This window comes from Strongylocentrotus purpuratus, unplaced genomic scaffold, assembly GCF_000002235.5.
Source record: "Strongylocentrotus purpuratus isolate Spur 01 unplaced genomic scaffold, Spur_5.0 spur5_scaffold_17, whole genome shotgun sequence".
In the NCBI taxonomy this organism is placed as follows: Eukaryota; Metazoa; Echinodermata; class Echinoidea; order Camarodonta; family Strongylocentrotidae; genus Strongylocentrotus; species Strongylocentrotus purpuratus.
Genome location: NW_022145602.1, coordinates 3,264,510 through 3,291,523, shown reverse-complemented (window position 1 = coordinate 3,291,523; position 27,014 = coordinate 3,264,510). Strand labels below are relative to the sequence as shown.

Here is a 27,014-nt window from a genome sequence, read left to right as displayed (position 1 = left end):
TTCGTCAGAATTGCCTTTATTTATTTATTTATTTATTTATTTATTTATTTATTTATTATTATTATCAGGTGGGCTGTAAAACGTACAGACCACCTTATAATTTCGTTAGAATTGCCTTTATTTATTTATTTATTTATTTATTTATTTATTATTTATTTTTTGTTGGCAGGATAACTTGAAAATGGCTCAATCAAAAGCCTTGAAATTTGGCACACATATGTATAGGCATATGTACAAAGCACAATAACGTTTTCAACATTGACCTTCACTGATGACGTCATCTAGACGCCATTTTGTAAAATTTTCGTAAAATGAACTCATGATCATATCATCATAACCAAAAGTTATTTCTCATTCATATTTTCATGATGAAGGTCAATATCCGTCCAGTCAATTTCAGGTCAAATAACGCGTGCGTGCGCGTACGTCCGTGCGTACGTCCGCGCGTCAATGCGCGCGCAAAATTTTAAAATGCTCAAAATTGTCTCAAAATCATTTTACATACGTTTTAGGCTATTCAAAGCATTTTATAAAAAAATCGCGCACACGCGCATGCGCGCGCGTTTTTCGCCGTTAAACTATTACACAACATAGAATCGCCATTTTTTTTCTTTCATAATATTCCACATATTTTTACAAACAAATTGATACCATGTTTGTCTCTTTATGACTATTAATAATGGAATGATCGACCGTTTAACATAAATTTCCGCGCGCGCGAGCTCTTGTAATGCATAGCATATAAGGGCAAAAACATGCCTATACAAGATCCATTGTAGCTCTTTAGGATGCGAGGTGACCCCAATTTTTGGGTCAAATTTTGATAGAGTATGAATCGTAGATATGATTTCATGTCTCATTTGACCCTCAATTAACTCATGACCTCATCATAATGGCCTCCGAACTCAAAATTCCAATTTGCATATTATGACGTCAGCATATTTGTGGAAAATTGATTGTATCTCTGTAAATATTGATCGATTTTCTTCCAAATTTTGATATGATCTAGCTGAGACAATTTTTTACAAATGCAGTTACTATTATTATTCATTTTGACAAAGGCATCATGGCTTATTTTTGCGATTAAAGGACGCATATCAGTTTTTCACATTTTGCGTGTATTCTCTATGGGACATGAGTTTTTCTCAAAACTGGATTCTACATTTCCGTCTTTCGTGAGCAATATCTCTGTCGTTTTAGCTTCGTTTACGCTGAACTTCGAGTATGTTGTAGCTGAGACAATAAGCTATCTCAAATGTGCCCTTTATATTGTCTCAAATTTTAGTTCGACCAGCCCACCTATACTTGTTCCAAACAAGTATTACAAATCTAGTTTTTATTGTTATTGTTATTATTTAGGTGATACGTACGTAGACGTATCACCTTTTGATTTCGTCAAGATTTTTATTATTTATTTATTTATCTATTTATTATTTATTATTCTTCCTCAAATCTGTTCACAGGATATCTCAAGACTGAATAAAGCCATTATCATGAAACTTGCCATGATGATAGATCTTAGTCTAACTTAGAACTGCGTGACTTTTTAGAGGGTCAAAATTATCGTGACGTCATCCAGGCGCCATTTTGTGGAAATCAACTTATGATCATATCTTCATAACGGAAAGGAATTTCTCATTCATATTCATCATGATTAAGATTAATATCCGTCCGGTCAATTTCAGGTCAATAAATGTGCGCAAATGCGCACGTACGCGTTTGTGCGCGCGTTAAATTTTAAATTGCTCAAAATCGTCTTAAATTTTTTTTTGCAAACGTTTCAGGCCATTTAGAGCATTTGACAAAAAATCATGCATACGCGCATGCGCGCGCGTTTTTTGCGCATACTAGCATTTTGCAACATAGAATCGCCGAATTTTCTCTGTTCTCATATTTGGCACATTTTTCAAAGCATTTTGATAACTTGTTCACCTTTTAATAACGCAATGAGCGTCCGTCAAGGTTGACAGCGCGTGGACCTGCGTTATCTTTATCCACAATACATGAGCAAAAACATGCCTATACAAAATTCTTTGTAACTCTTCAGAATAGATAGGAACTCCCAATATTTTTCATACTTAGATAGACTATGAGTTGGAGATATGATTTCATGTCTCATTTGACCCTCGATTAACTCATGACGTCATCATAATGGCCTCCAAACTCAAAATCTAAATTTGCATATTATGACTTTAGCCTATTTTTTGAAAATTGATTGTATCTCTGTGGATATTGATCTTTCATCTTCCAAATTTTGATATGTTTTAGCTGAGACAATTCTCTATGAATGAAAGTTACACAAATGTTCATTTTGACAAAGGCATCAGGGCGTATTTCTGCGATTAAAAGAGGCATGTCAATTTTTCACATTTTACGTGTATTCTCTATGGGACATGAGTTTTTCTCAAAACTGGATTCTACATTTCCGTCTTTCGTGAGCAATATCTCTGTCGTTTTAGCTTCGTTTACGCTGAACTTCGAGTATGTTGTAGCTGAGACAATAAGCTATCTCAAATGTGCCCTTTATATTGTCTCAAATTTTAGTTCGACCAGCCCACCTATACTTGTTCCAAACAAGTATTACAAATCTAGTTTTTATTGTTATTGTTATTATTTAGGTGATACGTACGTAGACGTATCACCTTTTGATTTCGTCAAGATTTTTATTATTTATTTATTTATCTATTTATTATTTATTATTCTTCCTCAAATCTGTTCACAGGATATCTCAAGACTGAATAAAGCCATTATCATGAAACTTGCCATGATGATAGATCTTAGTCTAACTTAGAACTGCGTGACTTTTTAGAGGGTCAAAATTATTGTGACGTCATCCAGGCGCCATTTTGTGAAAATCAACTTATGATCATATCTTCATAACGGAAAGGAATTTCTCATTCATATTCATCATGATTAAGATTAATATCCGTCCGGTCAATTTCAGGTCAATAAATGTGCGCAAATGCGCACGTACGCGTTTGTGCCCGCGTTAACGCGCACGTAAAATTTTAAATTGCTCAAAATCGTCTTAAATTTTTTTTTGCAAACGTTTCAGGCCATTTAGAGCATTTGACAAAAAATCATGCATACGCGCATGCGCATACTAGCATTTTGCAACTTAGAATCGCCGAATTTTCTCTGTTTTCATATTTGGCACATTTTTCAAAGCATTTTGATAACTTGTTCACCTTTTAATAACGCAATGAGCGTCCGTCAAGGTTGACAGCGCGCGCGGACCTGTGTTATCTTTATCCACAATACATGAGCAAAAACATGCCTATACAAAATTCTTTGTAACTCTTCAGAATAGATAGGAACTCCCAATATTTTTCATACTCAGATAGACTATGAGTTGGAGATATGATTTCATGTCTCATTTGACCCTCGATTAACTCATGACGTCATCATAATGGCCTCCAAACTCAAAATTTAAATTTGCATATTATGACTTTAGCCTATTTTTGAAAATTGATTGTATATCTCTGTGGATATTGATCTTTCATCTTCCAAATTTTGATATGTTTTAGCTGAGACAATTCTCTACGAATGAAAGTTACACAAATGTTCATTTTGACAAAGGCATCAGGGCGTATTTCTGCGATTAAAAGAGGCATGTCAATTTTTCACATTTTACGTGTATTCTCTATGGGACATGAGTTTTTCTCAAAACTGGATTCTACATTTTTGCTTTCGTAAGCAATATCTCTGTCGTTTTAAATTCTTTTTCGCTGAGCTTCGAGTATGTTGTAGCTGAGACAATCTGCTTTTACAAATTTGCCTTTTATTTTTTGATCAGATGCCGGGATCATGCTCATATTTCACTTGCAAAGTAGGATTTGAGAATTCCATTTCCCGTTTACGTGTAATCGTGATGGGAAATTTTTTTGTATATCGGTAACGCGCTTGACTTCCAAGCTCGAGATCCCTGGTTCGAGTCCGGGTGTCTCCAACAATTTTTTTCTTCATTTTCTTTCTTTTTGACCTTTCACTGTACCATCTCCTTTGATTATTAAAACACGTAGATTCGCAAATAATGTAATAAACAACCGTATTTACCTTATTATTACCCTATTTTCACTTAATCCATTCCTTTTGCGTGTAATCCCTATGGGAGATGACTTTTTCTCAAATCTGGATTATACATTCCTGTCTTTTGCGAGCAATATCAACGTTATTTCTGCTTGGATTTAGTTGATTTTTTAGTATGTTGTAGCTGAGACTATAATTCTACATTCCTGTCTTTCATGAGCAATATCTCCGGTGTTTAACGGGTATGTTGTAGCTGAGACAATCAGCTATCACTAATGTGTCTTTTATTTTTCAATCAGATGCCGGGATCATGCTCATATTTCACTTGCAAAGTAGGATTTGAGAATTCCATTTCCCGTTTACGTGTAATCGCCATGGAAAATGTTTTGGTATATCGGTAACTCACTTGACTTCCAAGCTCGAAATTCCTGGTTCGTGTCCGGGTGTCTCCAACGATTTTTTTTCTTTTTGACCTTTCACTGTACCATCTCCTTTGATTATTAAAACACGTAGATTCGCAAATAATGTAATAAACAACCGTATTTACCTTATTATTACCCTTTTTTCCCCACTTAATCCATTACTTTTTGCGTGTAATCCCTATGGGAGATGACTTTTTTTTAAATCTGGATTCTACATTTCTGTCTTTTGCGAGCAATATCGCCATTATTTCTGCATGGATTTAGTAGATTTTTGAGTATGTTGTAGCTGAGACTATATGCTATCTAAATCATTCCTCATTTTTAAATTAGATATCAGGATCACGCTCATGATCATGATAATTATCATCATGATCATCATTATCATAATGATGATAATCATTTATCAATTACATTTTCATTTCTTTGAATAAGATAAAATCGTCAAAATGTGTTCTTCATGATGTAAATTAGAGTCAAAGGTGTAACTGGTTACTGTACAGGGTCAACGGTCATATATTGTTTCAATCTATCTTCCCGAGATCCACGATGATCAAGGGGACACAATTTTATCTTGACATATGATAGATCATAATGGGAGAAGCATTTTATAAAATAATATTTTGTGTAATACAGTATTCGTTATTTAAACCATTATCATACGTATCACCTAATTTGTCTAAGTGACGAATTAAAGTCTAGTATTATCATTATCATTATTATTATTTTAATGCCTCTGACAGTCAGAGGCATTAAAATCACCTTTGACCTCGTGACCCCAAACTCTAATCAGATCATTGGCCCTGCAAGCTACATCCATGACCCAAGTTTGGCGGGAGTCCATCAATCAGTTATCACAATAATGGGACGTTCGATGGACGGACAACCTGAAAACATAAAGCCTCTCAACAAAGTAGTCAGAGTCTGACTACTTTGACTAAAAAGAAAAATATTGGTCAATTACTTTTTGATGTGCTGTTTAAGCTACAAAATTCTATCACAAGCCACGCCAAAAGAGAAAGAAAAAAAAATGAGAAAAAGGATCAGCCTGCAGCCCTCTTCTAAATCCCTCTTTCTCCCTCTTTCCCCTTATTTTTGGGGGGCAGGCTAGGAAGGGGGTGGTGCACATTACTCCCATGCCCCTCCTTGATCCACCACTTAGAAAAGGAAGTGGCAAAAGAAGAAGCCGCTGCTTCATACTGATTTCTTTATTCTTTTCAAACTATTACAGCCCCTGAAGTACCTCAATGTACCTCACAGATAACCGGACCTGTTCAGAATCTTGTCATCAACAATATTCGGCAATGGGGGTTCACAGCGGCCTGGGGTCCACCAGCTACTTGCAACACCCTTGAGTTCTACAATGTGACATTAACAAATACTAACACCAATGATGTGTATGAGAGATCCTTACTCCCCAATACTGATGGGTCATATGAGATTGATCATCTCTATGATGGTACCACTTACACGTTCAGTGTTGTGGCTGTCAACTCTGATGGCCAAGGGGGATCAGCAGTTGAAAATACTGGCATCAATATTCCAGGTAAGTTACTCTTTTTGGATCAGAAAGCACATTGACGTTGTGATCATAATAGGCCCATTCACACATAACAACTAGTGTGATTTGGATCGCAATGCAAAGATTGCTTTTTGTTTACGACCGTTCACACGTGTCAATTTAGTGGGCATTGGATCGCGATGCAAAGATAGATTTTTAAATTTTTTTTTGGGGGGGGGGGGGGAGGGGAGGGGGCGACCACAAACTGCCCATGCATGAATCTCAACGAGTAAATCAATTGATTTTTTATTCTTAATACCATTCACACGCATCTATCACCATTATTCTGAAAAATTAGAAGACTTACTGGGAATTGGATTGTGAATCATGATGCAAAAATTGATTTTTAAATCTCACCTTTTTGTCTCGCCTGCGTAGCAAAAAGCGAGACATAGGCGCCGCTTTTCCGGCGACGGCGGCGGCGACGATGGCGTCAACATCAAAAACTTAACCTAAGGTTAAGTTTTTGAATTTTTGATATAATTTTTAAAGTATAAGTTCTCAGTCAATGAAACTTTGACTGTAAGGTAATCAAGTATCCCCAATCATGTGAGTAGAATTTCAGGTCACTAAGTTAAGGTCAAAGGTCATTTAAGGTCAACAAACTTAGACTTTGTTGTGGCATCAACATCAAGATTTTCAAAATGCTTCTTCTTCGTTATTTTTCAACCGATTTTGATTCTGATTGTTTCATATGATAGGGCTAGGAGGGGGATTTAAAATTTCTACACAGAATCGTGAAATTCATTATCTATGCTAATTTATGCAAATTTATTCGAAATCACAAAAAAGGCTTCTTCTCCTTCATTTCTCGACCGATTTTGATTTGGTTTGCTTTATATCGTAGAGCTAACTTTGGTACACTAAACTTCTACACAGAATTTTGAAATTGTTCTCCATTAATTAATTATGGTTATTTATGCAAATTTAACCAAAAATAAAAAAAATTGCTTCTTTTCCCTCATTTCTTGACCGATTTTGATTTGGTTTGCCTTATCTGGTAGAGCTAAATTTGGAACACTAAACTTCTACACAGAATTGTGAGATTTTGCTCCATTGATTATTTATGGTACTTCATGCAAATGAAATGAAATTATGTCCCTTCCAGGGCATCAAATTTGTATTTTTTGACCAGTTCAAAAGTGTACCACAAAATTTACGTTATTTGTTGTTGCGAAATGCGGATGAACACTACGTCATTGACGTTCTGGTTTATCATATTGAATTGCGTTATGCAGGCGAGACCGCCGAGAGCGTTTCCCTTGTTTCTGTAGGTGTAAACGCCCCTAGTTTAAGATTATAATTTACACATGTGTAATTCTTTAATTTACATTTAGCTTTGCATACTGTGTCGTCATAGAGGCAGCAGTGACCTATATTCCTTCCCCTTTATCTCTATTCTTCATACTTCCTTTGTTCTGCCCTTTCTGATTCTTACCCATTCAACCTTGCCTGCCAAGGCAACCTCACTCTCTGTTATGACTATCCAACCTTCAACTCACTAGACACCCGAAACTCTCTTTCCCTCCATTGGTTACTTTGAATTCCTTCTTGCGAATTTATGGTTGGTCACTACTACTTTTATATTGTTAACATGTCAGCCATCTTGGCAGCCATCTTGGAAGATGTATTCAAATTTAAAAAGTCATTGCACCTCAACTCTAGAAACATGTAGGACTGAATTGTGGTGTGTCTTAAATGTATTAACCTCATCTATTATGGTCATTTCCATAAGAAAATTGAAAACCATACGTGAAATTACCACAGATGTGATTAAGTGTTTTTTACCACGGCAGAATAGGTAGACCACAGGAATTACCCTATTTTAACTTTTTAGAGTGTTTAATATACAATGATGAAATTACAATATTTTGTTTTTGTTTGTCATCCTAGCTTGTCAACTGTGCCTGAGCAGTGCAAATTCAGGATCAAACTTTTTTCAATTGCTGTTCCCTGCTACGGGTGTGACCACCATTCTCTCTGGAACATCAGTGGACGCGTCCTCAGAACTTACTGTAACCCCGCGTGCAATCGGCCCAACGTTAACATCCATATTTTATCTTGGGCTTCAAGGGGGTTTGCTGTATGAACTGCAAATGACCGACTCCAATACACAAGACATTGTTTACTCTTCTCGGTATAGAACAGGTTGGTGTAGTCTTTAACTTATACCATGCTCTTTGTGTTAAGGAAACGGTCTGTATTCAACTAAAAATTGCACCTGATGCGAGGTTTAAAAAACTTTATATCAATGTAAAGCTGAATGAATGTAGAATAAAAACGTAAAGAAATAAAGATATATATATTGCACAAAAGCAAATTTAAACCTCATTTTCAGCACCCCAGCAAATTACGAGTCAACAGGGGTAAAATTTACTGCTGTTTCGGTGACAACATCACATGTGGACCCGATCTTGATTATAATAGCCATGCTTAAAGGGATAGTTGAGTTTTGTTGCAGATTGCGCTACATAAAATATTTTTGTTGTTGTGAGATAATGAAAAACTTAGTGTCAAATTTGAAAGAACATACAATTTAAATGACAAAATCGGCTCAGAGACGGCTGAATTATCCATAAATCTAACGATTTCTAATATTTATGGTGCCCCACAAATATTTGATAATTTGATTAAATCAGCTGTTGAAAAAACGACATGGCGCCTTGTATGTTTTATTCAAGCCAATGCCAATGTTGGCTTTTTGGTTGCTTTTTGGTGTTGGTAATAAAACTAAAAATCAGCCAGCCCGATATTGTTATTATTAATTAATTAATTAATCAATCAATAGTCACCATATTTTTTATGCCGGAGGCATTATGTTTTCGGTTTGTCCGTCTGTCCGTACGTCCCGTTCTCGTGATTGCGTTATCTCACGAACCGATTGATGGATTCCTGCCAAACTTAAGTCATGTATGTATCTTTCAGAGCCAATGAATTGATTAGATTTTGGGGTCCTGAGGTCAAAGGTCAAATGTCACAGGGATCATTATGTATGCATAAATAGGTGATCACATCATTAGAACCGATGGACAGACTACCATCAAACACAGGACATGTACAGTATGTATCTTGCTGAGTCAATTAAGTGATTAGATTTGGGGGTCATGAAGTGAAAGGTCCTGGGGCTTTTTATGTTACGATATGCGATATCGGAATATCCGGTATCCGTCGCAGTTCAATAAATCATGTCAACCATCACAACAAACCTGCCTGCCGACTTGTATATCATCATGACTATCTACCAATCTAAGAACCTCGAACTCATCATGGTGGCAGCTGCTGGGATCTTCAAAATCAAGTTTGATTTTTGAAGACACAATTGATCCAGTTCACGACAGTTGGGAAGTATAATTAGCAAGATTATCGTCGATTAGCGATTTGTCACGTCACACTTTTTTGTATGCATAGTACGTGCACCGTACATACCGCACAGTGTACCGAGACACTGATGCTACTGCATATTCCCGATGAACTCGTACGTGAATGGTGTTGTGTGTATGAGCATATAAAGGCTCATAAAGCCTGCTCAGAATAGCCTAAGCAAGTTATAACTGTGCTCAATCACCGACACAGGGGTCTGCATAATAACTAAACTAAAGTTTAAATCTAAAATTAAGCTAAATCAGAGGTGTGAACATTAAACCTGTTTTCAGATAATATTAACAATTAAATATCTGGTGTGTGACTAATTGTCACTGTCAGACATTGAGTGAGAGTGATCAACATTTTCATTGCATGAGACACCTAATGACATTCACACAGGTGCGAGAGTGTACACAGGTATACGTGTACGAACCTTATCAACACCAGCCGGTTAGGATCTGTTCACATTAAGATTAACAACAACACTCATTCGTATAATCTGTCGTAACCAATACGCACACATGAACATACACAATGAGTACAAAGTATCCAGAGATGAACTGGGAGGTACCAGACCTACCCAAAGAGTTCAAACTATTCAAGCAAAAAATGGAGCTTGTGTTGGCAGACCAAGATGTAACTGATAACAAGAAAAAGGCTATCAAAATCAAAATCGCTGTAGGCAATGATGGTTTGCGCTGAATCAATGCGTCTGGGCTATCAGAGGCCGACCAAGAAAAACCAAAAGAGCTGTGGAAATTGTTTGAAAAACAAATAAAGGTAAACATTAATTTACGAGTCCATCGTCTTGAGCTGATGCGATATCGGCAGAGGCAAGATGAAAGCATTGATGCATTCGTTACTCGATGTAGAGACAAAGCAAACACTTGCCAATTCGAGGAATCCGAACTTGCCAAGCGGATTATGGAGGTAGTCATCACCTCAACACCAAGTCTAAAATTCCAGAAATTCCTATTGGACCAGCCTAAAGGATATCAAATCGAAGCAATTCTAGTAGAGGGTCGAAAATACGAGGCAGCTTGAGCCGGCTAAAGAAAGCATAGATTCGTTCAAGCAGAGCCAGGGACGGAAGACGTGTGGAAACTGCGGACGTATCCACAAACCTCGTCAATGCTCTGTATACAAAGATGTGTGTCATGCCTGTGACACAAAGGGCCATTGGGCCAAGTTCTGTCGAAAGGCAAAGAACAATCGTAGTAGAAAACCAGATCGTAGATCAGATGACCAGAAATCTGATGACCGTAAACCGAAGCACGGAAACAAATCACGATCGAAATCAAAGGGTCGAAAGTATAAACCGATAAGTGAAATAGACACTGAACATAATGCTAGCACAGATCATGATCATCAATCAACAGCAGGTCCATCAAACTTCGAACATTTTGACACCATACACACGATCGGACCAAACACAGTGATCAACTCACAGGGTACAGTAGCTTTTGCAAACATTGACATCATAATCCCACAGAAATCAGGTCAGCATTACCTATACTTGAAAATAGACTCCGGGGCAAGCGCTAATACTATCACAGTATGCACAGCCAAACAAATATATGGTGACAAGTGTAGGCAAGTAGTGAAACGTACACCAGTAAAGCTAGTAGCATATGGCGAAATATCAATACCATGCGTTGGTACACTAGACTTAAAGTGTAGATACAAGAGTCCAGAATGGTATACACACACATTCTACATAGCAGACGTGAATGGACCAGCTATCTTGGTTTTGTTAGGTTGCACAGATCTCTGGATTATCACAATCCACACAATGCACAAGGACACACCTACACATACACCTATCACAAGTGTTAGTGACCTCAAACAAACATACCCAGATCAGTTTGATGCCATGGGAAGCTTTAGCGGGAAAGCAATGCTGCATCTGAAAGATGATGCAGAGCCCACCATAGATGCACCTAGAAAGTGCAGTGTCCACCTGAAGGACAAGATCAAAGCCGAACTAGATAACATGGAGAAGCAAGGAGTCCTCAGAAAGATAGAACACCACACAGATTGGTGAAGCTCGATGACCACCCTTGTGAAGAAAGATGGATCCATACGGATATGTCTTGACCCCAGAAGGTTGAACGATGCCTTGAAAAGATGTCCACACAAAATTCCAACCTTGGAAGAAATCCAACTGATCTTCGCAGGAGCTCAATTCTTCTCCAAGCTAGACGCAAAGGCTGGATACTGGTCAGTACACCTAGCAGAGGAATGCCAAGACCTGACCACCTTCAAAACACCATTTGGAAGATATTGTTTCCAACGATTACCCTTCGGTTTATGCACAAGCCAAGACATCTTCCAGCAACTCATGGATATGATCGTCCAGAATGTGCCTGGCTGCGTATGTATCGCAGACGACATTGCCATTGTCGGGAAAACAGAGGAGGAACACGACAAGAATCTCTGCTTACTCATGGATACAGCGAAACAGGAAGGACTCGTGTTCAACAGCTCCAAGTGTACTATCAAAAAGGAAGCTATCAGCTACTTTGGATCCATGTACACAAGATCTGGAATCTTCCCAGATCCAAGCAAGGTTGAAGCTATCAATACACTGCCTTCACCCAAGGACAAGGAAGATATTCAGAGATGCCTAGGATTATTCACATACCTAGCACCATACATACCTAATCTATCAGAGAAGTCAGCACCACTTTGTGAACTCCTTCACAAGGAAATTCCATTCGTCTGGGACGAGGATCACGAACATGCCTTAAACAGCCTGAAAAGCGCAGTCTCATCGGGAGCATGCCTACAGTTCTTTTGACCCAAAGAAAGAGACAACCGTTGAGGTAGATGCGTCGATTAAAGGGCTGGGAGCATGCCTGCTCCAAGATGGCAAACCAGTAGCTTTTGCGTCCAAAAGTCTCTCGAATGCACAATCCAACTACTCGAACAAAGAGAGGGAAACCTTAGCCCTAGTGTTTGGTATCACCCGATTCCATACATACGTATTCGGGAAGGAATTCACTGTGATAACAGATCACATGCCTTTGGAGACAATTTGGAAGAAACCTCTAAGAAGCGCACCACATCGTTTACAGAGACTATTGATCAAGGTACAAGGATACAGATGCCAAGTCAAGTACCGACCTGGGAAAGAAATGATTCTTTCAGATACCTTGAGCCGTCTTCCTAACCCCAAGGAAGCACTCAATGTTCCGCTAGACATCATAGTGGAATCAATCTGCTCCGAAGTAGAAGACACTCATCAAATCGACTTGATCTTCTTCGGACAACACAAGAGAACAGAACTCCAGAGGGGAACATCCAATGACCCTGTTCTTAGGTCATTGTGGCAGACAGTCTCTCAGGGTTGGCCTGAAACTCTCCAGGAGCTGCCGACATCCCTAAGGGAATTCTGGTCTTACAGAGAAGAGATTGGAGTATCTCAAGGAGTACTCTTCAAAGGAATACTATTAGGATTACTATTAAACTTGAATTTGAAAAATTGCTTGTTTTGGTTTGTGAAATCACTGTTTGGCGGAGGCATCATCTTTAACTGCGCGCAGTCAAAGTTCCATGTAGTTTGAAAGTGGAGCGGAATTGGTATGATCTTATTGGCTGAATTTCACACATTTTGGGGTCCAAAAATTACCTTCATAGCAATTTTAGGTCCTAAAAGAGCACTAGAAACATCATAAATAAGAACAAGAGCAATAACCATGCACTCTCTAATGGCATTTGCGGTCTGAAACAAGAACTCAACTATCTCTTTAATTAATACAAAGTCATTGTGAATATATATGTGTACTCCACGTAAGATGATGTCATAAAGTTGAAAGTTAATTTTTTAGGTCGACTTTCAATATTCAAAGCTTTAGATTTTGAGTTTTCAGAGAGCTTTTTGTCCTCTGACAGAGGCTAAAATAGCAAATAAGTGATATTATCGTAATCTATGGCCTATCAGCTCTCTATTGGGTGTTTAATGAAGGAAGTTAGACAAAAGTCAAAGTTTTTTTTTTCACGACTGTAGGGCTTGTCTCAGGTTAAAATGAGTTGAAATCTTTTTTAATTACTGGTAAGCATTTAAAGGTTGGCTGTACTAGTTCAGCCAGAATGGATTAGACCACCCAGCGAGGTCACTAACAGGTGGCTATCTCATTAACTCAGCTCTCAATTAACATAAGAAAAAGAGGATCAAGGGGGACCAACAGGCACTGATTAGGGAATTTTTCTATATAGAAGTAGCAAGTAATACAGTGTGGTTTTAATGTAAGTAAAAAAATTGATGAAAACATCTCTCAATAAATGTATCAATACACCATCAGCATCACAGCATGGTGGATATGAGCACTATCCAAGGAAAGATTACCATTGTTAATATTGTTTTTTATTTGTATAATTCTTCTTCTTTTCATTTTAATTATTATTATTATCATCATTATTATTATTATTGTTAATATCTTATTATTTACATCCTCTTCTTTTTAGTTCCTAATCCGGCAACAAACCTTCTGCTGAGCCCCGATTCCAGTACCAGCGTACAAGTGACTTATGAGCAGCCTATCGGAACTCAGTATCACAAGTATGATGGCTTCAGGATCACGTATGGTGATCAAGAACGCTTTGTGGGAAGTAGCGATACGTCGGTGGTAATCGATGGTCTACAGGCGGGGATTTCATACACCTTTGAAGTTCAGACGTTCAGTGGCGAGTTAGCTGATCGTACATACTCTATGCCTGCAACCGATGACATAATTCTTGGTAATGCTTCTCTTTTTGTATTGTATCCCCGAGGCAGTATGCCGAATGAGACTTTGGTTTTAGTATCAGCATGCAGCCGCCGCTGCCGCCGCATCATATTATTGTGTGCGCTCTAAATTTTGTACGGAGATGTATCTTGGTATAATCTACACATTTACACTTTTGGGAGATGCTGCCCTCATTGTCCGTCCTTTATAGGGTCGAAGGTCATATGTCTTTTATGCGCTCTAACTGCTACATTTCTTGACATATTCCTTTCAAATTTTGTATGGAGGTGTGACTTAGTAAAATCTACTGCTCCTAGTCTTGACAATAGTCACGATCTCTAAAAGTATGTCGTCCTTTTGTTTCAGGGAAGAGAGAAGGGATCTTTGTCCCTCCTTTGAACATAAGGATGACACAAAAATCCCTGCCAGTGCATTTGCATCGCGCATTTGTATTGCGCGGCAATGGAGATTGCAATATTTATAGTTTTCATGCATTTACTTGTACACATGTTTACGAGGAATGCACAACTTTAGGCTTTAATAGTGGCCTTCGGCTAGTTTTTTGCTCCTTATAATTTAAAAAAAAATGCTTTTGTATAAAGATTCAAATTGAAACTGCAAATAATAGGATATAAAGTTTCACTCTTTAATGTCTTGGTTAGAGAACATTTTAGTCAGACAGTTGGAGCACACTTTCAGTCAAACATCACCAACCACAACGTCTCTTGTCTCTCACAATTTTCTTAACCTGCCACTTAATTTCGGAATATACCTTAATAGTCTGGTTCATTTCATAGGCCAACATTATAGAGCAATACAGGTATAATGATGAAGATGTCTCAAAGAGGGCAGCAAGCAAATGTAGCCAAGTGATTTCTACATGCATTGTCCATGTTACGAATCATATGTGTATTAATTTCTGAACTCCTATACAGTTGATTTGTTTTTGGAAGCGAATGCTACTACATCATTGTCAGTCGCGTGGGCCCTCCCCAGCATTGAAGTCAGTGGATTTCAGATCCGATACAGCATTTTGGATGCTTCATCTTTCACCACTTTACCATTTGGTGCAACTGTAACTTCTGCTATACTGGAAAACCTAGAGCCGGGTAAGATTTACCGGATCAACCTCTACATTGTGACAGCCGAGGGAACAGACCTTCTAACAGGAGCAGAATTTCAAACAAGTAAGACAAGATTCAAAACCCTGGGTAGTGTCATATCATTAAATATTGTTATTGTATCCCCCGGCAGTATGCCGGTGGAGTACTTTGGATTCAGCAGCGTTACGCCTCGGCGTCCGCCTCTGCCGTGTCCGCCGCTTCATATTCTTGTGTGCGCTGAAACTGCAACTTTCAAATTTTGTATGGAGGTGTATCTTGGTATAATCTCAACACCTATAACTTTTGGTGATGCTGCCCCTAGTGTTTTGTCTTCTATAGGGTAAAAGGCCAATATTTTTGTGGATGGTTTGTGTGCGCTCTAAAGGCAAACTTCCTTTCTCTGGATGCCTTTAAAAGGGCATTGACGGAAGTGTCCAACTGATGGCAGCACATTGCTGTCCACGTTTTTAACAGCACATCACTGCATATATATATTTTGCACCTGGATTGAGGCCTACACACATTTTGGACATGGCACACACCACACTGCAGTGCGTAATCTTTGTTGTATGAAGTAGCATTTACCGAGGAAGAAAAAGAAGAAGAAAAGGTCATATTTTGGTGGGTGTCTAGTGTACACCTTAACTGCCACATTTCTTGACAGCTTTCTGTCAAATTTCGTATGGAGGTGTATCTTGCTATAACTGTTGGTGATGCTGCCCCCAGTGCTCCGTCTTCTATAGGTTAAAACGCCATATTTTTATGCCTCTGTTACGAAGTAGCCCGAGGCATTATGTTTTTGGGTTGTCCGTCCGTCCGTACGTAAGTCCGTCCGTACGTCCGTCCGTCCGTACGTCCCGTTCTCGTGATCGCGTTATCTGAAGAACCAATGGATGGATTCCTGCCAAACTTTGGTCATGTATGTATCTTGCAAAGCCAATGAACTGAGTAGATTTTGGGGTCACGGGGTCAAAGGTCAAAGGTTACAGGGCTCATTATGTATGCAAAAATAGCTTGTGATTGCATTATCTGAAGAACCGATTGATTGATTCCTGCCAAACTTTGGTCATGTATGTATCTTGCAGAGCCAATGAACTGATTAGATTTCGGGGTCACGAGGTCAAAGGTCAAAGGTCCCAGGGCTCATTATGTATGCAAAAACAGCTCGTGATCGCGTTATCTCAAGAACCGATTGATGGATTCCTGCCAACCTTAGGTCATGTATGTATCTTGCAAAGCAATTGAACTGATTAGATTTTGGGGTCATAAGGTCAAGGTCAAAGGTCATGCAGCTCGTTATGTATGCAAAAATAGCTTGTGATTGCATTATCATTAGAACAGATTGATGGATTCCTGCCAAACTTAGATCATGTATGTATCTTGCAGAGCTGATGAACTGATTAGATTTTGGGGTCATAAGGTCAAGGTCAAAGGTCATGCGGCTCATTATGTATGCAAAAATAGCTTGTGCGATCGCATTATCATTAGAACAGATTGATGGATTCCTGTCAAACTTAGATCATGTATGTATCTTGCAGAGCCAATGAACTGAGTAGATTCTTGGGTCATGAGGTCAAAGATCAAAGGGTCATACATGTATATGAGAAATTGCTTGTAATCACAATATTCTGAGAACCTGTTAATGGATTACAATTGAACTTGAATTTGAAAAATTTCTTCTGTTTTGGTTTGTAAAATTGCTGTATGACGGAGGCATCATTTCGACTGCGCGCAGTCAAAGTTCTATCTAGTTTTTGATGGTTTGTGTTTGCTCTATAGGCCATATTTTTCAAGGGATTTTGTTCAAATTTTTAACAAAGGTGTATCTTGGTATAATCTACAAGCCTATAGATTTTGTTGATGCTGCCTCCAGTGTTCCGTCTTTTATAGGGTCAAAGGTCATATTCTGATAGGTGACTTGTGTGCACTCTAGTGTGCAGTCTTATTACTGCATCCTAACTCCTTGACGGATTTCTTTCGAATTGTGTATGGAGGTGTATCTTGCCATATCTAAACACCTATAACTGTTGGTGATGCTGCCCCCTGTGCTCTGTCTTCTATAGGGTCAAAAGGTCATATTTTGGTGGGTGTCTAGTGTGCACCCTAATTACCACATTTCTTGACAGCTTTCTGTCAATTTTTCAACAGAGATGCATTATACTCTAATCTACACACATATTGTTTTGGTGATGTTGCTCCTAGTCTTGACAATAGTCTGAGCCACTAGTGGTGATCTCTACTTCATCCTTTTGTTTCAGGGAGGGGAGAGGAGATCTGTGTCCCTCCTTCAAATATAAGGATGACACAAAATCGCTGCCACTGCCAGGGGATACATTTGTCATCACTTAACATGCCGGTCAACCATCCACAACCAGTTATAACCATTTATAATTAATCATCCAGTCATAACAACACAAAACTATCCCAAACCATTCAAAATCCCTCTCTTTCCTTTTTTTATTCCTAGAACAAGACTCAGAGGAACTACGCCTGCAGACAAGGACGTCCACGTCTATCTTTGTCTCCTGGGGCAACACCACCCGACCAGAGGTGACTGGTTTCGTATTGCGTATTACCTTCCCGGAGGGCAGCTTGTTACATACAAAGACTGTAGGCTTTGGTGATGTCCTAGGCATTGAATTCAGCGACCTCATCCCTGGCACTAACTACACCATTTACCTGCTTGTTGAAGTAGAAGGCCAATCGGATACAACAGTACACTCCCTTGATGTCACCACATGTAAGTACATGTATACGATTGTGTTTGGGGTTGTTGTTCCAGAGGTATCAGGTTTCTCTGTTCAATGTTTTCATATGTATTTTTTTCTCAGGAGGATTGTGTAAATTATGCCATACACTCCCAAATTCCAATCAAATGATGAGTCAAACGTCACTTATGATTCATTTACTGAGATTATCACACATAATTATTTTCAAGAAAGCATACACAAAAATTAGTCATCTTTATAATCAACATTTCCCAATACTTAGTAGACAGTTCTGTTCACATCCCACGCCAGTAAAAAGCTTTATCTTCAAATACAGTAGAGTGTTTGTATAGCCTCTCACATCCATAACTTCTCTTACTGCATTTGTGCTGTGAAATTTGGATGCCTCAGGCCATCAAAGGTGGTGCCAGAGGCATTATGTTTTTGGGGTGTCCGTCCGTTCCTCTTTCTTGTTAACATGATATCTCAAGAACCACTTAAGTTATGATCTTCAAACTTGATGATAGTACCTTATTTGCCAGCGATAAGGCCGCACTCCCAACTCCGACATTTCGTAGAGGAAAAAAAACACTAAAAAACTAAACAAACAAACCAAACTAAATAATCATAATTTTCCCATAGAACGCTTTTTATGCCTCCGCCACCGAAGGTGGTGCCGGAGGCATCATGTTTTCGGGTTGTCCGTCCGTACGTCCGTCCGTACGTCCGTACGTCCGTCCGTACGTCCGTCCGTCCGTCCGTACGTCCGTCCGTCCGTCCCGTTTGACCGTTATCACAATATCTCAAGAACCATTTAAGATTTAAACTTAAGACTCAGGAATAGTATTTATCACCATAGGAAGACGATCTGATTAGATTTTGGAGTACGTAGGTCAAAGGTCACAGGTCACAGAGGTCAACTTATGAAATTCCTTGTATTGAGTTTGTTAGCGCGATATCTCAAGAACCATTTGAGATTTAAACTTCAAACTTAAGGATAGTATGTATCACCATAGGAAGACGATCTGATTAGATTTTGGAGCACGTATGTCAAAGGTCAAGGGTCACAGAGGTCAACTTATGAAATTCCATACATTGAGATTGTTATCATGATATCTCAAGAACCACTCGAGATTTAAACTTCAAACTTAGTGATAGTGTGTATCACTATAGGAAAACAATCTGATTAGATTTTGGAGCACGTAGGTCAAAGGTCAAGGGTCACAGAGGTCAACTTATGAAATTCCATACATTGAGATTGTTATCATAATATCTCAAGAACCACTAGAGATTTAAACTTCAAACTTAATGATAGTGTGTATCACCATAGGAAGACAATCTGATTAGATTTTGGAGCACGTAGGTCAAAGGTCAAGGGTCACAGAGGTCAACTTATGAAATTCCATACATTGAGATTGTTATCATGATATCTCAAGAACCACTGGAGATTTAAACTCCAAACTTGTTTAAATTGCTCTATTGCGGAGGCATCATTTTCGACTGCGCGCAGTCAAAATTCCATCTAGTTTTCCTACAAACTGAAAACAAAATCATCAATATTCTTATAAATTTATAGTAAGATTACCTAAAAAATAATCGTAATTTATCAAATCTTCATCGATTTTTAAGCTAGTACTGTATCGCAGGCAGATTAGCACATTCATGGGGCACTAAAGGGCGCCTCGCGTGCATACAGAAACCTGAATGGCCTACTTAAATAGCTTGCAGTGAGTCGGCACTCATATAATCCTGCCATAATGGCAGGGTGGAAGGATATATCTTTTTTATAATGTGATCCGGTCTTTACCCCTAACATATCGTCAAATGGAGAAAATAAACAAGCTTTTTTATTGTTATTAGAGATCTACCGAGGTTTGTTTGTCACTTTATATGGTCTCAATTAGAATTCAGAATTATTTTACTGAAAAGTTAAGAACACTGACGATGTTCTCAATCGTAGTTACGTACATTTTGCCAGCAGCCCAAGTTCAATTTCTGAGTATGTAAGTCAAAGGCCATACCTCATTAAATATGCGAATCTGGTTTCTATTCGATAACTTGAGTAATGTTTGACAAATTTTAAAGAAATGTAGTATGAAGGTATATGGTATCAAAATACATGTACAGCCTAAGTTCGATTTCTGAGTATGTAGATCAATTGGAAAGGTCATAGCTCATTGAATATGCAAAAACACCTAATTATATATGTGAAAATTTGGTTAACTTCCTTGCCTATTAATATATTAGTATAGTCCAATGGAGGTAACTTGTTCTGATGTATATAGGCCATTTGTACCCTGCGAGGGGATGCTACGCTTTGCGTTGACTTGTTTCTTTGATTGTACAACAATTAAAAAGACAACTTTGAGTCTTATGCAACTTTTTAAAAACAAATCTTTTGAAAATCGGACGTATAGTTACAAAGTCACATGACTTTTTGTCGTTGCTTGTCAGCCCTAAAAATCGCTCATTTTTTGTGATTTGTGTACAAAACATATGGAAATATCATTTTTCCTAAAAGGAGATAAATCATTGGTTATTTGGTCTTTTTTTAAAGTTTAGGTGTTTGTTTTGGGGTCAAAATGGTTGAATTGTAGTTAGAAATGAAATAAAACAACAAAAACAATAAAATACAGAAGTAAAAAAAAAAACAAACAAAATACATAAGAAATTATCAAAACAATAGATAACATATAAAGGATAACCTGGCTCTACCAATTTATTTTTTCGTATTATTATTCCAAAGGGTCTAACAAATATATGTAGTGAAAAAGAATGCTTGAATATGATTAACATATGATTCATGGGTAAAGATGTAAAATGTATGACCTTATTTGCATAAATTACGATAAATATGCAAATGAGTACCATAGTATTCTATACACTTCACTTGACATGCATGCACATTTTCGCGGCGATTGGCTGTGAACCGGTCGGGATCTTAGGGGGGTGGTCTAATTGATCCCCCCCTGGTAAAAACCTGATCTTAAATAACCCGGTTAATATAGGGTTAAAAGATTTTAAATAAATATCTTTTCTTTATAATGCACAATTAATTTTGTAACCTCATTTCTCATACCAAAATGCAATCCCTTTTTTTTTACAGCTTATGTTATTATTACTTGTGCGCCTTGTACATTCTATTGTCATTCCTTGTTGGCTTTTACGGAGGGAATATTTTCCATTTGTTCTTTGGTTTATACTTTCAAATTTTCTATATACGTTGAATGTTATTATGTCAATTTATATGTATGTTTGATGTTGTTATTGAATGTTATTATATCAATTTAAATGTAATTTTGATGTTCTTATCTGTTATGATATTCCATCTTTTTTTGTGATATTACTGGAAATAAATTTCCATTCAATTTAATTAGTGCCTGGAATGCCAGGACGGGTCTCCTGTATCTACATCACACAAAGTCTGCTCCGGTTTGTGTGGGTCGCAACGCAGGAGGGTAACTTTGACGGTTATGCTATCAGCATACAGACCGATGATGGCGAAGAGATCCCTCTGGAATCGGTAGGGAAGGATGAGCAGCTTCAGGCGATGGCTTACTACCTGATGGACAGCACTATCTACACCGTCATCGTCAAGAGCACGCTAGGAGACTTACGAGGAGAACCTGCCACCACGATCTGCAGGACAGGTACATACAGCCTCTATACATTAAGTTTAACCCATAGCAGCTCACAGTGTTTCTATAGGTCCAAATTAAATTAAATTTTTTCTCTTCAAATTTAGGAACAATCACTTGTGGTCGCCACTCTTTCTTAATGTGACAACAAATAGAAATATAAAATGGAATGAAAACGGTTTATTATAGGCCTGGTAATTACCCAATTTAAATCGGTTTCCCAATTTTTTTCCTGATTTTATCCCTATTTTCCAGATTTTTCCATTATTTTCTTGATTCTTCCTTAGTTCCCCCCTTTTTTCCCCTATTTTCTTCCTCAAAAGGGGGGGGGGGGGGAATGTTGTTAGATGCCATTCCCCCCCCCCCCCGAATCCTCTCCTTTTTTTTAAGGGGGCGGAGTTGAGGGGGAAAAAAAACTTTTTTTTTTAGTGCTCACTATAAATAAATGAATAGATAAAATCGAAATAAAAAAGAAATGAAACGAAATTAGTAAAATGAAATAAACAAAATAAAAGGAAAAAAAGTATGAATAGAATAAAATAGAATGAAATAGAGTTTAAAATAAAAAAATAATGTAAAGCAAAATAAAACAAAATATAAAGCAATATAAAACAAAATATAAAGCAATATAAAACAAAATATTATTTTTAAAATGAAATGAAATAAGATATTAAGAGAATGGATATACAATACATGTCCAATCATATTTTAAGAGGGGATATTTCCAGTTGATTTATTGCCACTCTTTTCTCCAGATTTCCAATTCCTAAAGGTCTCCACCTCCACCTCCACCTCTGGGGGACAAGACCTGTTCCTCGACTGGCCCGACTTTGGGGCATCTTCGTACGAGATGGAATATACACCTCAGGAAGGTACCCCCAGCTCTCCCATCATCCTCGACACCAGCACAATGATGATCCTCCGCAACCTGTCCCCAGGCACTGCATACCATTTTACACTATTTGGATTTTCTGAATTTGGGAGAGGGCGACTTACCGGCGTGACCTTTGTGCTCGGTAATATACATATGAATGAGTTAATTGTGTATTTGTAAACTGATTATGAAAACCATGAAATGTATGGCCAAGGGTCGAAAAAGCTACGCATCCTGAAAATACTTGCAGTTAAATATTCATGTGAAGGTTTCATTTAAAGGGGAAGTCCACCCTAGTATTAAGTTGGTTTTAATAAAAGCAGAAAATATTAGTGAAAGTTTGTGCATAATTTGATTAAAATTGGAAATACTGTGATGCACATGCGAGCTCCCCTCCAAATTGCTCTGTACAGACATTTTAAAATTTTTGTTTTCTTAGTTATTGATGACGGAATAGATTTGTTTTTAATACAGGGCCGGGTTGTATAAAAACATATTTGCAATATTTATATTATAGAGATATTGACTGCTTCGAGAGGCCTGGTTGCTTTATACGCTCAAGAGAACGAGCGCACATCTTGCCATGACCCCTCTGGGTTATGGCAAGATGTGCAAGTTCTTGAGAGCCTATAAATCAGCCAGACCTCAAATATTAAAGCAGTTGATATGTCTTTTATATGCCGAATTGAAACAAAAATCTACCAAGAATTCTTACCTTATCCTTTTATTGAGTATTTTTGGTTAAAACATCATGGAAAATCTGAGAAACTGAGGGATCTTTCTCTTGGACTATTAACCGGTATTGGCATTTTTTGTTTCTTTACGGGAATGGCTAAAACCACGCCTCCAATTTCGACTAATCAGATGGTTGGATTTCTTAAGTGAGGTATATAATATAGTATTAATGACTGCTTTGAGAGAAATAGTTGTTTTATTACGCTCAAGGGAAGGTTAGAATTGTGCTATTCCCCGAGGCTTGCCGAGGGGAATAGCCCAATTGTAACCTTCCCGAGAGCGTATGAAAACAACTATTTCTCGAATATTAAAGCAGTCATTAATACTTTTATATGCCGAAAAAAAAAAGACTAAAAAATAAAAAAAAAAAATTTTTTAATTTTTTTCGACGACGGGACTCGAACTCTTGCGTACCAATAAGTGATGCATCTATAACCAGCGCCTCATACCACTCGGCCATCGCGTTATGTTACAATGCTTGGCAGTTTTGTACAATATATACATTAAAATGGATTGAAACCGGCTCTGCGTGATGAATGCTTCGCAAAAGCTTCATTAAACGGACCCTTCTTTTACTTTTGCAATGCATATTGGCACGAAATTATATCAAGATCTATCGGCAGATGTTGTTTTTTTGTTTTTGGAAGTTTATTTTCGTCTTCATGTCAACAATGCAAGATAAAATTGTCGGTAAGATCGATCGAGATTCAATTGTATTGAAATTACCGACCGATTCTTCGCACACATACGGTCCTCCATCGCTCAAACCATTTTTTAACATGTAAACCTATGGGGTAACCATGGACGCTGACCAACTATTTTTAATAACCATGGTTATTAAAAATAGTGAAATGTTTTATGCATGGTTACCGAGAATTTTACAGGAACAGTTGAAGTTTATGAATGCAATTCGACCAATCAGATGGCTGGATTTCTTAAGTGAGGTATATAATTAGGGTTAATGTATGATTGAACAATTTTCTTAAGAGAAAGTAGTGCATGAACATCAGGCCTGATAAAAACCCAATTTAAACTTTTTTTTTTTAATTCTTCCAGATTTTATCACGATTCTCCTGATTTTTCCTGTATTTTCTCTTTTCTTCCCTATTTCCCCCTTTTATTTCCAAATTGCTGGTGTTCCAATTTTTTTCTCCCCCTGAATCCTCGTTATTTTTTTAGTCAAGGGGGTGTGGTTGAGGGAAAAAACAACAACCCATCATTCAAAGAAGATACAATGTAAACTGTAGAAGGTTATAGGAATGTTACTTTATTACATGTACAATTGAAGCTGTATACAGGCTGCATGATCGGTACAGGAAATTTTTATGCCTCCGTTACGAAGTAGCCGGAGGCATTATGTTTTCGGGTTGTCCGTCCGTCCGTCCGTCTGTACGTACGTACGTACGTACGTACGTACGTCCCGTTCTCGTGATCGCGTTATCTGAAGAACCGATTGATGGATTCCTGCCAAACTTTGGTCATGTATGTATCTTGCAGAGCCGATGAACTGATTAGATTTTGGGGTTACGAGGTCAAAGGTCAAAGGTCACAGGGCTCATTATGTATGCAAAAACAGCTCGTGATCGCGTTATCTGAAGAACCGATTGATGGATTCCTGCCAAACTTTGGTCATGTATGTATCTTGCAGAGTCAAAGAACTGATTAGATTTTGGGGTCATGAGGTTAAAGGTCAAAGGTCACAGGGCTCATTATGTATGCAAAAACAGCTCGTGATCGCGTTATCTCAAGAACCGAGTGATGGATTGCTGCCAAACTTAGGTCATGTATGTTACTTGCAGAACCGATGAAGTGATTAGATTTTGGGGTCATGAGGTCAAAGGTCAAAGGCCACAGCGCACATTATGTATGCAAAAACAGCTCGTGATTGCGTTATCTCAAGAACCGATTGATCGATTGCTGCTAAACTTAGGTCATGTATGTTACTTGCAGAGCAGATGAACTGATTAAATTTTGGGGTCACGAGGTCAAAGGTCAAAGGCCACAGCGCACATTATGTATGCAAAAACAGCTCGTGATTGCGTTATCTCTAGAACCGATTGATCGATTGCTGCTAAACTTAGGTCATGTATGTTACTTGCAGAGCAGATGAACTGATTAAATTTTGGGGTCACGAGGTCAAAGGCCAAAGGCCACAACGCACATTGTGTATGCAAAAACAGCTCGTGATCGCGTACTCAAGAACCGATTGATGGATTCCTGCCAAAATTAGGTCATGTATGTTACTTGCAGAGCCAATGAACTGAGTAGATTCTTGGTTCATAAGGTCAAAGGTCAAAGGTCATGGGCTCATTATGTATGCAGAAATAGCTTGTGAACACATTCTCATTAGAACTGACAGATGGATTACTATTTAACTCAGGACATCTTGCAGAGCCAATGAACTGAGTAGATTTTAGGGTCATGAGGTCAAAGATCAAAGGGTCATATATGTATATGAGAAATTGCTTGTAAACACGATATTCTGAGAACCTGTTCATGGATTACAATTGAACTTGAATTCGAAAAATGTGTTCTGTTTTGGTTTGTAAAATTGCTCTATGACGGAGGCATCATTTTCGACTGCGCGCAGTCGAATTCCATCTAGTTTGTCATATCTTTTGATACAGGTTTCAATCAGCAATTTTTGTCAAATAAAAAAAAGAAATTGATTGTTAAAGCAGGTTTGACTGTATGATAATATATATAGGCTTTACGTGTACATGTGATAAAAGAATTTTTAAAATGTAACTCCCCTAATACAGCACCATTGCCTGTAGTGCAGGTCATCATTGAACTCCGACGGCCCACGTCTTTTACCATCCACATTACTTTGCCACGAAAAGGAAGGTAGGTACTCGCTTGTATAAAATGACCTTGTCCAAATATGAAGTGGTAAACCGTGGCAGTTTTTTTTCATGATGACATGAAGTATAATAATTATGCTTTACATTTATGTGTTTTAGTTAACAGAGTTAACTGAATATGCATAGGACCCTTGTTGCTAACAGTAACAATTCATTTATGCGTGAGAAACCGCTGTAAAGGGGGCAAAGGACAACGGGCTATCATATGAACATAACTATGACAGCAATGTCTCAAAGAGGGCAGCATTACACAATGGCACTGCCCCTTTGCAAACGTTGATGGCGAAGCTTCAGTCCAGCTACTGAGGGGGCACTGGATCTTTCTTGTCGGGAGGGGGCGGTTGATTAGATACAAGCAGCCAAGGACATCCATTACCCTGGTCAACAAGTTGTTCTGTTTCTTTAATCAAATAATGTCTCTTCTGATGGATTATGACATGAGATTTGAATGTAATCATGAAAATCATGAGTAGCTGCACAGTTTTGAAAGTATTCATATGCCAGTGTTTATGAGATAACATGTATGGATCCTTTAACCTAACAATCTGCGGAAAATCTGAGAAGATCAAAACAAGAAAGCCCAATTTATTATTTACAAAAAAAGTGATTTACTTCTGCTACTTTGCTTCTTGAGCAGGTATCGTTTCCTACGCCTGAGGGTCAGACGACGCAGCCAGGGCTTGGACACTGGACCAGACGGAGACGAATTCTTGATTCCGACGGACGCCTGTCCGGAGTATACCTTCAATAATCTTCTACCAGACACGGACTACGCCGTGGATGTGAACACTGTCGCTGAGGATGAACGCACAGAGAGCAGTCCGAGTACAATGGATGTAACAACGCGTACGTCTATGTCTTGTTTCTGAATCATATTTTTGGAAGGGCAACAGATAAGCCTTAATTAATTTTTTTTTTGTGGGGGGGATTTTATTTTGGCTGCTTAATTCTAAGTGAGCCTCCTGATCTTCATTAAACAAAAAATTTCTCTGA

General features: G+C 38.1%; 2 protein-coding genes across 2 annotated transcripts in view; both read left to right on the top strand.

The window, feature by feature from the left end:
* Positions 1 to 22,602, top strand: part of LOC105438630 (fibronectin-like) — a 41,078-nt gene extending 18,476 nt beyond the window's left edge. Inside the window, exons 4-8 of the mRNA XM_030988107.1 lie at positions 13,840 to 14,112; positions 15,035 to 15,286; positions 17,670 to 17,942; positions 21,288 to 21,560; positions 22,304 to 22,602. Of these exons, the coding sequence (XP_030843967.1) occupies positions 13,840 to 14,112; positions 15,035 to 15,286; positions 17,670 to 17,942; positions 21,288 to 21,560; positions 22,304 to 22,602 (1,370 nt within the window). The remainder of the gene's footprint in view (positions 1 to 13,839; positions 14,113 to 15,034; positions 15,287 to 17,669; positions 17,943 to 21,287; positions 21,561 to 22,303) is intronic.
* A 4,060-nt stretch (positions 22,603 to 26,662) lies between these two features.
* The window catches only part of LOC115925149 (tenascin-N-like), a 28,343-nt gene continuing 27,991 nt past the window's right edge, over positions 26,663 to 27,014 (top strand). The window contains exon 1 of the mRNA XM_030988465.1: positions 26,663 to 26,867. Coding sequence (XP_030844325.1) covers positions 26,852 to 26,867 — 16 coding nt within the window. The 5' untranslated portion in view covers positions 26,663 to 26,851. The remainder of the gene's footprint in view (positions 26,868 to 27,014) is intronic.